The sequence below is a fragment of the Protomyctophum bolini genome, assembly GCF_963924005.1.
Source record: "Protomyctophum bolini genome assembly, chromosome: 23".
Taxonomy (NCBI): domain Eukaryota; kingdom Metazoa; phylum Chordata; class Actinopteri; order Myctophiformes; family Myctophidae; genus Protomyctophum; species Protomyctophum bolini.
In genome coordinates this window covers 12,018,199-12,033,512 of record NC_137884.1, presented here as the reverse complement: position 1 = coordinate 12,033,512, position 15,314 = coordinate 12,018,199, and the positions used below count along the sequence as shown (strand labels likewise).

At 45.2% G+C, this 15,314-nt stretch overlaps 1 protein-coding gene across 1 annotated transcript in view; it reads left to right on the top strand.

Moving 5' to 3' along the window:
* Positions 1-9,217: 9,217 nt before the first annotated feature.
* The window catches only part of tmtc1 (transmembrane O-mannosyltransferase targeting cadherins 1), a 66,769-nt gene continuing 60,672 nt past the window's right edge, over positions 9,218-15,314 (top strand). The window contains exon 1 of the mRNA XM_080757226.1: positions 9,218-9,829. Within this exon, the coding sequence (XP_080613352.1) occupies positions 9,429-9,829 (401 nt within the window). The 5' untranslated portion in view covers positions 9,218-9,428. The remainder of the gene's footprint in view (positions 9,830-15,314) is intronic.

Genomic DNA, 15,314 nt, shown 5'->3' with positions numbered 1-15,314 from the left:
TGGGTTTTGTTTTTGTTTTTCTAATGTTCTCAGAAACTAACTTAAGAAAAAAATCATAAAAGTTCCTGTAACAATCTTTCTGGGTTGTTTCGCTTCTTATTCCAATGCTGACACCCTCACACACACACCCTCCCCTCCTCCCTTCTTACGTTTCTCCTTTTCTTCCGTTGTAGCGTTGTAGCTCTGTCTAGACTGTAAAAAAGAGTGAGAGTTATTGCAGCCATGGTCCCCCACCTTCTCTCTCTCTGTCTATCTCTGAGCGAGTGTGGTTGGACAAGTCGGCCTCTGTATATGTAGGTCTTCTAGTATTATGGGATACGTCAGAGAAGACAGGTGTGGGGCCCCTTTTTTATAGCCGCTGTCCCCGGTGTTGCATTGTGTAAACTGTGCCAATAATTCATAACGGTCCCCCAACGAGGTCTGGAAATCTCTGTGCCAATTGGGCTTTTTGTTAGATGAAGGACACAGTCTTAAGGCGATGTCTTTAAAGATTATATTCACCTCAGAGTTTTACTTAATCACTTGAGCCCTATTCAAAAGATATTCTAAAATAGCCATTCGACAAACACACAAGCGCCTCACATTGTGAGCTTGTAGACCTGCTGTTGTTGACATGTCTTCTAATTTTGTGAAAGTTTTTGGAAATTGTTCGAAGGTTCTGCCTATAATGTTTTGTCAAAGAGGGGATTCATAATAAATAGCTAGACCAGGTGTGTTCAGGATAATCAGGAAGGCTGTTGAGGCGGGGTGGGGTGCACTGCTTGGAGCGGCACGCCTGGGTTAACTTTAGTGCATTACGTCAGCCTCTCTAAATCCTGGGCACTCTGTCTTTTGTTTTCCATTAATTCTCCCTCTTCTGAGTTAGTATTCCCTGTGTGTTTCGTTGCAGTTTGTGTGTGTTGTAGCATACCCTATTCTGCCTGCCTGTCTCTGTCCACATCCCACACCCCAGCCAGACATCACGTCTCCTTTAGCCCGTCTGTCTGACTCGCTAATTATGAAGCACGATGGCCAATGTTCACACCTGCGCCGTTAGAATTCACTGGTGTCACTCGTGCTGAAGACGACTGATTTGATCTCTCTGTTTGAAAATGAGTCATTTTTGGCAAGAGATGGGGTCGTATGACAAAGTATACATTATTCTCAACTTCCCCTCTGTGTATCTGAGCGTTGTAATCCTGTCGTGCACGTGAGCAACCCTGTCTGGTGGAGCATTTTGGCGTGGACGTTTCTAGGCCAGGCGAGAATGCTGCAGTACAGTAACAAGCAGCACATTAACGAACAGCAGTACAGTAACAAACACTGTCGCTAGATTTTGCAGACTTTGAGAGAAATAAGCAATGAGGTCTATGCCCAAAAAGCAGTTTCAAAAACATTTCTTACTTTAATATTAAGTAGACATTATATATCAATTTGTCCATTTCTAAGAACCATTGGTTTAACAACATTAGGAAACGTACCCAAATAATCAACTTCACCTTCACCTATCCCGTAACCCCGGAGGGTCGTTGGGGCACCACAGACGATCTGCTGACCAGCTCTCTCCATCCCTCTCTGTCCTCGGCAGCTCTCATTGCCTCGCTGAGTTTCAAGTGTGTCCATTCTCCGATGTTATCTTCCCATCTTTTCTTCTGTCTCCCTCTTCTCCTGCCACCTCGTACTGTGCCTTGCAGGATGGTCTTTGCAAGCCCTGAGGATCTGGTGATGTGTCCGTACCACCTCAGTTTACGCTTTATGACAGTGGTCAGAAGGTCATCATATGGGCCGATGGCTTGGCTGATCTTTTGCCGTACTTCCTCGTTTGTGACGTGTTGGGTGTAGGAGACTCTGTATTCTCTTCTGTAGCTCAGCTGTAAGAGTTCAAGTTTCACAGGCATAGAGAAGGATTGACATGACGAGTGAACGCAGTAGACTCACCTTTGATTTCAGACTGATGTTATTATCTTTCCATATGGGCTTGAGTTTTGCCAGGGCAGCAGTTGTTTGTGCAATTCTGGCAAGGACTTCCCGTTTGGAACCTTCATCGGACACGATTGCTCCAAGGTATTTGAAGCTGGACACCGTGTCCAGTGCCTGTCCGTTTACTTGGATGTCTGAGCGGATGCCACTGTTGTTGTTGGTCATCATTTTGGTTTTGTCTGCATGGATTTCCATTCCATAGGCTCGGGAAGTGATGTCAAGCCTTTCCACTAGGCTGGCAAGTTCTTTTTCTTCCCCAGCTAGCTAATAATCAACTACACTTTAGAAACAAAAAAACACTACTTTACAGGGGAAATGCCCAACGTTGCTTATAATAAGCGGACCTGGCAACACTAGTAACGAACAGCAGCAGTGCAGTATTGAGCAGGACTGCACCAGTTGGGGAGAGGATCCAGAGATAGTGGTGAAAAGTTAAGACAATTGGAGGGCAAAGAGGAGAAAGTGAAAAGAATAAAAAGGTTAGAGACATGTCAGACGCACTTGACGTGATAATATGTCTCACATGTCAGACGACGTGATAATATGTCTCACAAAGTCGGATTAATGTGTGATGTCAGCTCTGTCATATTCAGCTGGTCCGGGCTGGCTGTAATCACACTCGGCGAGGATGCATGCCCCTGCATGGGCCCAAGAGGACAAAGCTTTGACTCCCTATCTGAGTGGATCAAATTTGGATTTGGGGTGTTAAGATATTCTATTAATTAAACGTATATCTCTTATTGACATAGTGTTTGCTGAGATAATTCTATGATCACAGATCCCAGTCATGTTCTCTGGATCTGATCCATTCGGATAGGGATTAAAGGTTTTGCTTGGGCCCTGGAGATTGCTGGGGAAAGAGTAATAATGAATAAAGAAAGACACAACTAAGGTCTCGCGAAGCGAGAAGAGAGACAAAAGGGCAGACGTCCACAGAGGTAGAGATTAGCCTAAAGTTCATGGCAGATAATTAGTCCTATACTTCATCCCATGGAGGGAAATTCGGTTTGTCAGCTGTGCTTCTGAAGTGAGCGCTATATACTGTATAATCACCCCTAAAGGGCGAGGTCGCTTGCAAACATCCGCCTGGGTGACGGCAGACTTCTAAATCAGTAGTTCTTAACTTTTTCAAACATTTTCAAGATTTTTCTAAACCAATCCCAAGTAAATCCCAAGAGTTGTCTGAAAAACGTACGTTGATATAGCCTACTGTTAACTGTACACATACATAGCCTATAGGCCTACATACAGTGGTGGAAAGTAACATTTAAGTTTACTTACCGTAAGTAAAGATTTACTGTCTGTAGCTACTCAAGTACCTGGGTCTGTCTGTCTGTCCCTGGGTCTGTCCAAGCACGAAAATAGGTCATTTCTCGACCGTTACGGACGCGAGGCGGCTCGCCGGAACTCCCTGCCCGCATTCCTGGGGGTCTGGATGTTCATGGGACCCTCGAGTACACCCACACGATGTCATATCTCGACCGTTTCGGACGCGGGGCAGATCGCCGGAACCGGGCCGGCACCCTGGCTGCGTTCCTGTGGGTCTGGAACTTCCACGGACGGACCCCCCGGGGACCCCCACGCAGAGTTGCACCACTCACTTCACACAGGTGTGATTTTTTTTAATTATTTCCCATTTCCAATAGGCCTACTTCTACTTCTATTCCACTACATCTCAGATCCAAATATTGTAGCCTACTTTTACTCCACTATATTTATTTGAAGGTTTCTGCAATGAAAACTCATTGGGGGATTGGGGTTTTAATACCGTCTGCAAAGATCTGAATGTAGCCCAATGTATTACAAAATGGGTGAATAATTTGTAGAAGAACTTGACTATAATACGAATAGAGTGTGAGGACACTGGCTGTTTAATATGAATGTTTTGTAATTAAAATGTTACTGACAGTTCAATGCCCTTGTGGTTTTTTATCCCCCCTCCCTAAACTTGAGCCCCCAAACACGTGCTTAATAGTTCTATACTAAGACCATAACTTATATGTTAAAGTTACAGGATAACACGTTCTGTAGACTATTTTATCATGGCATATGGTGGTTGTTGTTAGATTTTGATGTAGATTAATGTATTTTTTTTTTTTTTACATTCATTGCTTTGGATAGCTTGTCTAATCAATGTTAACAGCCGAATGATCTATTGATGTATTTTGAAAGTATTTTGAAAGTGTCCTAATCCGTGAAAACGCTTAGTTTACAGTGGAAGTTGTTCATCGCTGAAATAGAGGGTATGCGCATGCATAAAGTGAATGGCAGATCGAGTGGCAAAGTGAATTTAATGTTGTAAAGTAATTTAATGCAATCAAATAGGACTTTTCTGTTTGGATGTCAAGGCCAGAAAGTAGTTTTTTGCCACTCTGTAGGCATTCCCGCATAACCTCCGGGTATGATGATGATGTCACACATCTATACCGGAACGCGTTTGTACTCTTTCTACAACTACCACTATTCTAAAGATTATTTAACTTTGTACAAGACGAGTAGCCTGGTTAACTATCCCATGAAATCACAAGTGGGACTGGTTAAGGCTACTGACATCATAAATGAAGATCTAATAAGCAAGACATGGCAACACTGCAGCCAAGCAGTATGTATTTTGAATACACTCAGGTGGTCACTTAGTGTGTCTGATAGTCTACAGCACCCCCCCCCCCCCCCCCCCCCCCGCACACACACACACGCCAATCTGGCGTCCGCTAAACGCTGCCTTGACCCTGATGCTGAAGATGACCTCCGCCTCAACAACGGCAGCTTTTATAATTTACAAGACATAATGAACCTCTTAGCTGCAGCCTGTCACTGTCATGATGGCAACTTATTACATTAGCGTTGTTAATTGTGCATGTCAGACTGCATGTTAAATGTCCCACCTGCTCCATCCCCCTGCGTCTCGGGTCACCATCATGTCCTATTGTGTTGCATCCTTGAGGCGATCTCCTAGTGTCCCTAATATGCTACTTCAGAGCTAATCACCTTTTTCCACTAATGACCAATTTCACTCTCAAGCACTACTTGCAGGATTTGAGCGTGCAGTGTGTGCACTGGGGTCAGCAGGCCATGCACATCTACAGTGGGAATCGTCACCTTGTTTGAATAGCAATCATCCGGCCCCGGCTCTAATAATAACGCAATCAAATGCTACTGTGGAGGACGCTGGACTGGTGCGCCCACTTTGAGAACATGAAACTGTTATTTGGACTTGCCGTGCACACTGTTGATTAGTATTGTGTACTGGGGGGGGGTTCTTTGTTTAGAGGGAATTTAGCTGGCATGCCTGGCAGAATGTACAAAGCTCTCCATGAGAGTACACCCTTTAAACAAACAGAAACACAGCTTGGGAGAGAGTGGGGACTCATATTTCAAATGACTTAATGGTGACTTAAACGGTCCACTCACTGAGTCTGTTCCTACGGACACAGAGAGGAGAGAGAGAGAGAGAGAGAAGGAAGGGGAGGGAGGGTCGGTGCAGGGAAACGGAGGAAGGGCATGAAGGGGGAGAAACTAAATGAGAGAGCAGCTGTTTGATTCCACCCCCCTCTCTCTTTCTCTGTCTGTCTGTCTGTCTGTCTGTCTGTTTGTCTCTCTCTCTCCTCAAGCAGGTCTCTGTAGCTGCAGTGATTACAGTGGGTGTGATTGATTACACAGAGACCTTGATTAAGGACAAGCGCTCTCCCCCTTCCCCGAGAACAGGTGTTTCTACGTATGTGCCAGTAATTAGGGTTGGGACTTTGTTTAGAGATCCTACTAAACGTGACGTAATGTGGCAGCCAAGTCTATGCTTTCAATTTGTTTAGTTTGCTTGGAGTATGATGTTTGTTTAAAGGAGTAACCCTCTATAGGAATCGTTACTGTTAAGAGGGCATCATTTAGGAACCAGCATCGTTAAAATCCTAACGAATCCGAACACTATAGCGGTCACATGAGTACTGAGTAGCTCAGTAGCAGATAAAATGTCATGGCCGACCAGCGCTGATATGCCGATCTTGATGAGAGGCTGGAGAACAGGCCCAAAGCTGGCGTCACCGGGCTTATGGTGACGATGTTGCACGCTCCTGAGTGAAATGAGCACTCTCTTTCATCTTATGTATGCGTTTCCCCTGGAGCAATGCTCCCTCCAACTTCCCACTTCTCTCCGTTCCCCACACACACTAATATCCTTCCTGCATGACTGGGGTCATAGGAGGGGTTTGTGTGTGTGTGTGCAGCGTGAAGGCAGCATGTCCTGCTGGGATGTTAACATAACATGCCTCCCCCAGTGATCCAGAGCACTGGCCTGCTGCCCCCCAACCTCCACAGAAGTGTCACCGTTCACCCACTCTCTCTCTTAGGCACTACCCTGTGTGTGTGTGTGTGTGTGTGTGTGTGTGTGTGTGTGTGTGTGTGTGTGTGTGTGTGTGTGTGTGTGTGTGTGTGTGTGTGTGTGTGTGTGTGTGTGTGTGTGTGTGTGTGTGTGTGTGTGTGTGTGTGTGTGTGTGTGTGTGTGTGTGTGTGAAAAGTGAAAAAGTAAAAACTTGTTGGATAAAACTTTTTTTTTACTAGGCTATAGGAAAAGATTCAGGTTGCGGTCAGGGTAAGACATTTAGAGGTTTGTGTTCTTTTTGGAGATATGCCGGATCTATATACTGTAGTTTGTTGGTCACGTTTGATGAGGTAAAGATATTTTGTGCTTTCTTGTTTTTTTTAGGTATTAAAAAAATCACAGTACTTTAAAATTGGTCTACAGTACAGGCACCGGTCTAGTGCGGGCAGCCTGTCAGCTTGTGCTGCCTCATGTGCCGGAAGGAGTCACTGTCAACTAAACTCCTGTCCATGTCCCTAGCTCCCCCACTCTCTCTCATACACACCACAAACACACACACACACACACACACACACACACACACACACACACACACACACGCACACAGAACAAAGGAATCTAATTTAACTTGGTGCTAAAGGCAATTTGGTTCCAGAGTGGTAAATGATAGACATGACTGTTGGGCTAGCTTCCACAAATGTCCTTATTCAGTTTGTTGAATAAAATAAATCTTTTCAACTCCCCCCCCCCCCCCTGTATTCCTCCAGGCTCTCTAGTCTAGAACACCAGGGATTTGTGCTTTTGTTTGCCTCAAACTCTCTCAAACCACGAGGCTTATTGGACTGCAGGCACCAACGACTCAACGAGACAGAAAGGTCAGTGGCAAGCCAGCTACAACAGGACATGAATGGCAATGAGTTTCTGTGTCCACAAGGGGGACACCAGATGTTCTCGCTATTATAATTGTCTGATACAGAGCGTCTACCCTAGGCTGTTGGATGTATCACCAGCCGTGCTCTCCCTCTGATGTGTGGGTAAATGTAACTCCAATGTAATTTGCTGAAATTAAATTAATCTGACAAAGTTTGACACTGTCAACCGATGAAGCATAATTTTGGGGTGTTACTGAATAGTCCCTATTGGAACAAAAATAGTGGGAATAAAAAAGTAAGCTATAAGTCATAGGCCTACGCATGTTCCGGTTTCTTGAGTGTCCTACAAGTCGGACTTGAATGCATCAACATCTACATCATGCTTGCTTTTGGCAGAGGGTTCCCCTGTTATGTTGACTATCACGTTACATACATGACACACACACACACACACACACACACACACACACACACACACACACACACACACACACACACACACACGCAACAAACAAGAAGGCCATCTGTTCCTCACTCACCTGGAACTGATGGATGCTCTGAATCAGCCAACCATGTACCCTCTATGAATTATTAAGCCCACCCTTTGAATGTGTGTGTGTGTGTTCGTTTTAATCTAGATAGTAAAGCTGAGCTCACGTCTTAACACCTTGAGTGGCATCTTCCTGCACTTTGCAGTCGGTGACCTTGACCCGAACCTGTTGACATAAAATGTTCCCTGTCCTTACTTATGCATCTGATAGATTGGTGGCTGACTTTTATATGCCTAAATAAATATTATGTGCGCACAGTCGTGCGCACGCGTGCACGACTGTGCGCACACACACACACACAGAATAAGGATGCTGGGGTAGTGTCTATACATTTTAACCAAATGGATCTGTAACGTTCCATTTGGTTCCAATTGCAGGACTCTCTGAGTACAGACCATTTGATTCCTATAACTATCAATGATGTAACTGGGGAATGGGGACCCCCTGGAACCGGCTCAAGGACCCCTGGGGGTCCCCGGACGGAATCTGAGAACCAGATTTTTACAATGCGTAAATTTGTCCAAAGAGACTGCTACAGAATATCGTTGCTGTCGGGCAGAAACCTCGTATCTCCATAATAGTTTTGCATGCTTTTTTCCCCCTGTAAATGATTGCCCTATACTTGGACATACAGCATGTCACGCATGTGTCACACAAAAGTAGCAGAAATAGCAGATCTACTGTATAAGCTCAGTGTGTGTCACATTCCGATGCGTTTTGAGCTTGTAGATCTTTCTGCTGCTTTTGAATTTGAAACCTGCAAAGTCACGATTTTTGACGTATGAGGTTTCCACCTGACAGCGACGACAACATTCAAGTCCCCCCCCCCCCCACCCCACCCTCCCTTTCATTTTCTCCCTAATCGTGATGATGATGTTGATGCTTCTCATGACCTAAAGTGTGTCCTGGACAGTGCTGTCACTCTATTATCGCGTGCATCCCGGGCGCTTAGCAGCGCATCATTAGTTTATTATTGGCCTTGTCTGCAGAGAAAGGTCACATCTCTGCCGTTGCAATGATCGGTTGAGCGCTATTGATTTATCTGGTGTAGGTGGGTGCTGATGCATCTCTCTCTCTCTCTATGTCTTGCACGGAGAGAGGGAGGGAGGCATCCATCCATCCAGACACCATTCATTTTTCCCATAGAGATACAAATAAATAAATATATATATATATATATGTATATGATTATAGGCCTAATCTAAATCTGCAACATAATTTGTGAGTGACCAATCTCTCCAATAGAGTTAAAAGTAGCCTATACAATATTTGCTTCTGACATGTAGTGTTGTAGTATAGTATATACAGTAGCAGCCAGATCGAGATTGTGAAATATGCCTATTCTCAAATAAAGTAAAAGTACCTCAAAACGGTGTGAGTCCCAGTCTATGAGCCCTACTAATAGTTTCCAACACTGGTGCTGATGAGTCTGGCACCGAGGAGAGAAAAGACAGCCCTCTCCTGCGCATGCGCCAGAAGGCGGTTGCTTGCTCTGCTGTTCAGAATCAGCAATACACAGTCACACACACACTCAGTCCCGCTGCTGCAGCTTGGTGACACGCCGGCCACGGGCAGAGAGAGAGAGAGAGAGAGAGAGAGAGACAGTCAGTCCGTCCCTATCCACCCCCAGCCCAGCGGAATGGACATGGGCTCCGACGCGCCGCCGTGCGTTCTTCTTCTCCCTAGCACCGTCGACCAGCAGCAAGAAGCGATCAGGCCAGCGGCGACATCATGACAGCCCACCACCACCACCACCACCAGCAGCAGCACGGAGCCGCCGGAGGAGACAAGACGACCGTCACCACCACCACCAAGGGCCAGCAGCACCATCGCCAGCAGCAGCAGAGCCTCCTGCGGCTGCAGGTCCAGCTGGACCCGATCCGAGTCGTCGTCATGCGCCGATACCTGCGAGCCTTGAGGCTCGCCGCTCTGGTCGCCCTGTGCGCGCTCTGCTACGGCAACTCGCTGCGCGGCGAGTTCGTCCACGACGACGTGTGGGCCATCACCAACAACCCGGACGTGCGCCCCGGCTCCAGCCTGCGGAGCGTCTTCGCCGACGACTTTTGGGGCAAGCGGATGGCGGACAACACGAGCCACAAGTCCTACCGGCCGCTGTGCATCCTCACCTTCAAGTAAGTTTCTTTCTCCCTCCTCCCTAAGAAAAAAAAAAAAAACCTCCCTCCTCCGTTCCAGCCTTGCGCAGCGCTGGCTGCGTCCCGCTACAAAGTAACTGTTTGTACTGTGTGTAAGCCCAGATGTGGCCGAAAATAGCTGATCTATCATCGATCGGCACAATCTGAACGTCGCGCTGAGCTCGTAGGTCGGCAAGCGACACCGTCGCACGAAAAGAGCATGCATTGTTTTTATAGCAGCAAGCAAGCATAAACATTTTAAGTTCACACATCTGGAGCTGTTGCCTGTTAGACAGATGCGCTGCGTGCAGCATGTGGATTGGGAAATTTGAGCGGATTATTTCCGTGCACTGTCCGAGGGGACCGTGGTTGTTCGTGTATCCCACACATCTAACAACTACAAGTAGCCTGCTGGTGTGGACGTTGAAGGGACCCATGAGTGATCGCCGAATTAAATCTGACGTCATGTCTCTTGATTTGTTTATTTTACGTCTTCTTTGGCATCGTTTCGTTTCGTTTAGTGCACACATGCATGCTCCAGACTCCTTAGTAATGTGTTAGCTTAGAGAGTCTGTCTGTCTGTGCAGTTGAATATTTCCATGCAAATTGCAATGTCGCAGTGTTTTGGATAAAGTATTTTCGTAGGCTATACCCCAGACAGATATAGACTTTGATCCAAACTGTTTCCAACACTGTTTTGACGTAAAGGCTACTTGTTGCGCAGCAGCATTGCCGGAACTTTCCCAGCATTTCACTGCAGTTTAATCTATTATTGCAGCAGTCTATTACTATTAGTCTATTCTTAATATTTTAGTTGGGTGGGTCGTGGGTGGTCACTGGTCATAGATAAACAGCCCAGAAAGTGCAGCAAGCGGGCTTGTAAACACGACCAGATCGGTAACGGTTCTCTGACTGAGTGAGGAGGGCGTGTCTCTCTCTATCTCTCTCTCTCTCTCTCTCTCTCTCTCTCTCTCTCTCTCTCTCTCTCTCTCTCAGATGAATGGCATTTAACGATAAAATATGATGTGATTCACATTAGTATGTGACAGTCAGTGGTTCTCAAATTCGGGTCCAGGAGCCTGGAGGGGTTGCAGAGTGGTTCTATTCAAAAATAGCAGATCTACACACTTGAACATTAGTGAACATTTTAACACTAATCTTTGCTTCAATTTGGTGGTCCTTACAAATTTGAGAACCACTGGTCTATACACTGTCAGTGTGTTGCGAACTTGAGTGGAGTGGAGTGGAATTGTATTTGTCTTTGACAATAAACACATGTGCTGTCTGAGATGTATAGAGTTTAATTGAGATTGAGTTGTTAAACCATTGTTGGTCTGTGATATAGCATCATGAAGTCATATTGTGGTCACTGTGGTGATGGTAGTTCTAGTTCATGGCTGCACTTTTCCCCCTTTGCAATCAAATTCTGCCTCATAACTGCTGGGCTTATGGTGTGTAATGAGTAAAACACACACAGAGAGAGAGCGCGCTTTAGGATCCGTTTGAGATATGGAGAGAGAGAGAGAGAGAGAGACTCTAACCTTGAATGTGGCGGAGATGTGCGTGTGAGGCCTGAAAGCAGACTGAGGGAGATGGAGACACTTGTTATGTTAGCACATGCATGATGGGTAGACAACATGAAACATGGGCTTTGCAGCCGTGCGGCGGAGGTTGGTGAGACATTAAAAGCAACATGCATGCTACACTGGCACTCCCCCCCCACACACACACACACACAGCATGTCTCCTTGTTAGTGGGGGCTGTTCGCTAAAGGCACAGGGATGGGACAATATGAAAATCGAATGTCTCAATTATCGTGGCCAAAATTATTGCAATCAACGACATTATCACGGTAATCATAATATACTTAAAAATCTCTAAATGCCACTTTTGTTAACCCCCCCCCACTATCAACCAATGTGAAAACTCCTCCCAGTGCGTTGCAACAGTCTAAGAGAGAGAGAGAGAGAGAGAGATTTCAAAGATGCTGGATTTCTTTTTTCCTTCTCTTTTGACAAATCTACAGCTATCACAGTGGAGAGAAGATAACAAAGACCTGCTCTGAATGGAGTGTGTGGCTGCGCGTGTGTGTGTTAGAGAGACAGACAGAGATAGAAACAACAAACAGATGTTTTTTCTGCAGTGTTAATAATGAGGTGGTGGTGTTGTGCGATGACGGTCTAACCTGTGGGCCAGGGGGATACCATAGTGCATACTGGGGCCCCCAAATAATTGAGATTTTAATGATAATACAAAAAATAAAGTGTGGTATTTTCATTCTTTAAAACCTTGATGAAATTGATGATTGGTTGATCGTTAAAATAAGCATGCTCTTGAAAATGCCCGCGGCCCACCCATCTGATCTGACCACTTAACACGGCGGCCGGAACGCTTGTCGAGATGTTCAAGTGGGCCCTGAATTGTCCGCTCAAGATTGAGCCTGAGGACCACTATAGCCTCAGAATACTTTGCTAATATTTGGATTTTATCAATGTCACATAAGTTCGGCCACTTTAGACCATCTATACTTTGTCAAACTGACCTGAGTTCAACTGTGCTTGGTAGTGGTACATTCTTTTTCAGCCTACAGTTCACCAAAAATAGCAGATCTACAAGTCCGTAGATCTGCAAGGGCGTAGATCTGCTAATCTTGGTGAATGTTCCCCCCCCCCCCAGAATAGTATAAAAGTTACTTTCAGTCTGTCCTAATGGAAACGCATCTCTCCTCGTGACATACTGTGTCTTTGGGGGAAAAGATTTACATACCGTTAATATCACAAAAAGGTGCAATAAAGTCACAATGTAATTCAGGGGTGCTGTGGATGAAACAAGTTATATTACAGGGGTTGCCTGAGACAAAACAAAATGTTTGAGAACCACTGCAGTAGTACTGTAGTTGGCCTTCCAGTGTAGAATCAGCTGTATGCAAGCTGTGCCCCCAGAGTTACTGTTGTTGAATATCTATAGGTTTAATCATGCTTCTTCATTCACCGGCGCTTTGTGACCAGTAAAGTGGCTCGAAACACACACACACACACACACACACACACGCACGTGCGCACACATGAATCACATTGAGAAAGGGAGAGAGAGCACTATAATGGCCATTGACAGTGGCGGTGATTCAGGAATGACTCTGCAAATCAGTCTTTCTTTACAGTTATTGTTCTTTTAGAAGGGTTTTTTTCCCCCTTTCTTTTGGACTCTATCCCAGCAGAGCTATTTAGCTGTCAGCTCCACGCCAGGCCTCATTCAGTACAAGTCTCTCGCATCAGTACGGCCTGCTAAATTAATCACTCCAAGACTAGCAGCAGTGAGCCCCAATTTAAATTGCTTCCTGCTGCAGTAGCTCAGGACGAATTAAGACGCAAGGCATTTTTCTTTCTCCGTGAAGGCCAGGTTTACAGTGAGGACGTCGCTTGGTCACATTCACGCTTTCCACACCTGTGCCCTTGGCGTCGATTAATGGCCTACTGTAAATCAACTGTAGTCAACTAAAATCTCATTATATTTTGTCAACTAAAACTAGACTAAAACTAAAATATTTCAGATGACTAAAAGGTGACAAAACTAAATGGAATTTTATTCAGGAGACTATGGCCAGAACCAAATAAAAAAAATCTGCTGTCAAAATCAACACAGATTCACGGTGCGGTTTATTCCACACCTGTGCTCTTTGGGGTCGTTTTTATTTGTGGTCACACATGGGCAGACACTGATATTCACACTTGTGTGCACACGCCTGTAGTGTGCCAGCGCCGCAGGGCTCTGTGTAGCAGTCTGTGCCTGTGATCACTTGGGGACTTTGTAGATATCTTCAAGGTGGAGGAGAGACACGCACGCACACACGCATGCACTAATAAAAGCAAACGTGCGCAGTGTGCCATGAAGTCAAGCACTGATGAGCAGCGCAGTGGACGGAGAAACAACTGGCCTGGGAGATAATTTACAGTTCATGCAGCATTTGTTGTGAGGTCCATTGTTTTGTAGTAGGTTTAATTAACAAATTATTCCACCACTGCCAGTGTTTTTCAGTGAAAACCCTTATTTTGAAGTCTCGCACAAACGTGTGCAGTGACGAACTGGTTCTTTAGTTATGAGCCGTTGAATAAAGTTTATTTTGACCCAAAACCCAATCTGGGAAAATAATCCGCGATGAACCGGTCATACGATGGCGAAGAGAAGTGATCTATCGTAAACCACTGACAGTGAAGCGTTGGGTTTGATAGGATAGACGTTCTTGGCGGTAAAAGTTACGGTGGGGAGGGGGGGACACAGCGTTGAAATACGGAGATACTAGGCTTCTGTCAGACAGTGACGATTAAGCAAATGCTCTTTAATCCATATTCCAGAATGAGCTGAGAATATGGCATGATCCTAGCGAAGTCTACTTGCTGACAGTCACATAAGTAGAGTGCAAAGAGAACAATAGTGTACACATGTTGTCGCTGTCGGGCAGAAACCTTGCACCTCCATATTCGAACCTTCTGTGTTTTCCATAATCTAACAATCTTCTTGATAACGCTACAGCATCACACAATAGCATCGCAAGTAGCAGATCTGCAAGCTCTAAAGCTGTGAGCTTGTTTTGAGCTTGCCGATTTGCTGCTTTTGCTGTTTTTTAAGTATAATTACTGTCAATACTGACAACGTTTCGATCTAATTTGATCTTCATCAAATATAGTCTGTATCAGAAATTTTTGTGCACCAATTAAAAACATTTAAAAAACATCCTGTATAAAGTAACAGTTTTTGACATATGATGTTTCCGCCTGACAGACGATATACAGTTATGTAATGTTTAGATGCTTGCTTTGTCTTCCTCTTTCCCATCACCATCACTATAAACAACAATAGTCTATTGTTGTTTATCACGTTACTATGCTACTGCAATGTACTGTTTGTGGCCACTGTATTTCCATCAGGATGTCTGAGGAAACCAAAAAAAGTAGCCTACCGGTACTTATGTAACTGCACACAAGACGTAACAATAAAGAAGCTTAACCACTTGAACCATATTTTGGGGGGAACATTAGCCAAAAGTAGCAGATCTACAAGCCCCCAATGCATCACATAATTGCAAAATGTGTGGAGCTTGTAGATCGCCTATTTCCGGCGAAAGAGATTTGGTGTACTGTGGACGGAAAAAGTGGCCAAAGTACAGTTGAAACTCTAGTCCAGTTCTCTAACGGTGTGTCTCTACCATTATAGAGACTTGTTTCCAACTCCAACAGAGTTGTAAACATCACACGTAGCATCTGTCTAAACAACATGCCATCTAAATAACATTCTTACGGGCACACACAAGGAGGTGTGTGTGTGAGTAAAAGAGAAGCGAATAGAAGAAATGCTGTCAAAATGACGGTAAATAGCTAGTGGGGGGGGGGGGGGGGGGGGGGGTGCACACATCTATAGCTCAGGTGGAAGGAGCCCTGGGAAGAGGAAGGAGGATGAGAGAGTATAGACACTCTCATCCTCTCAACT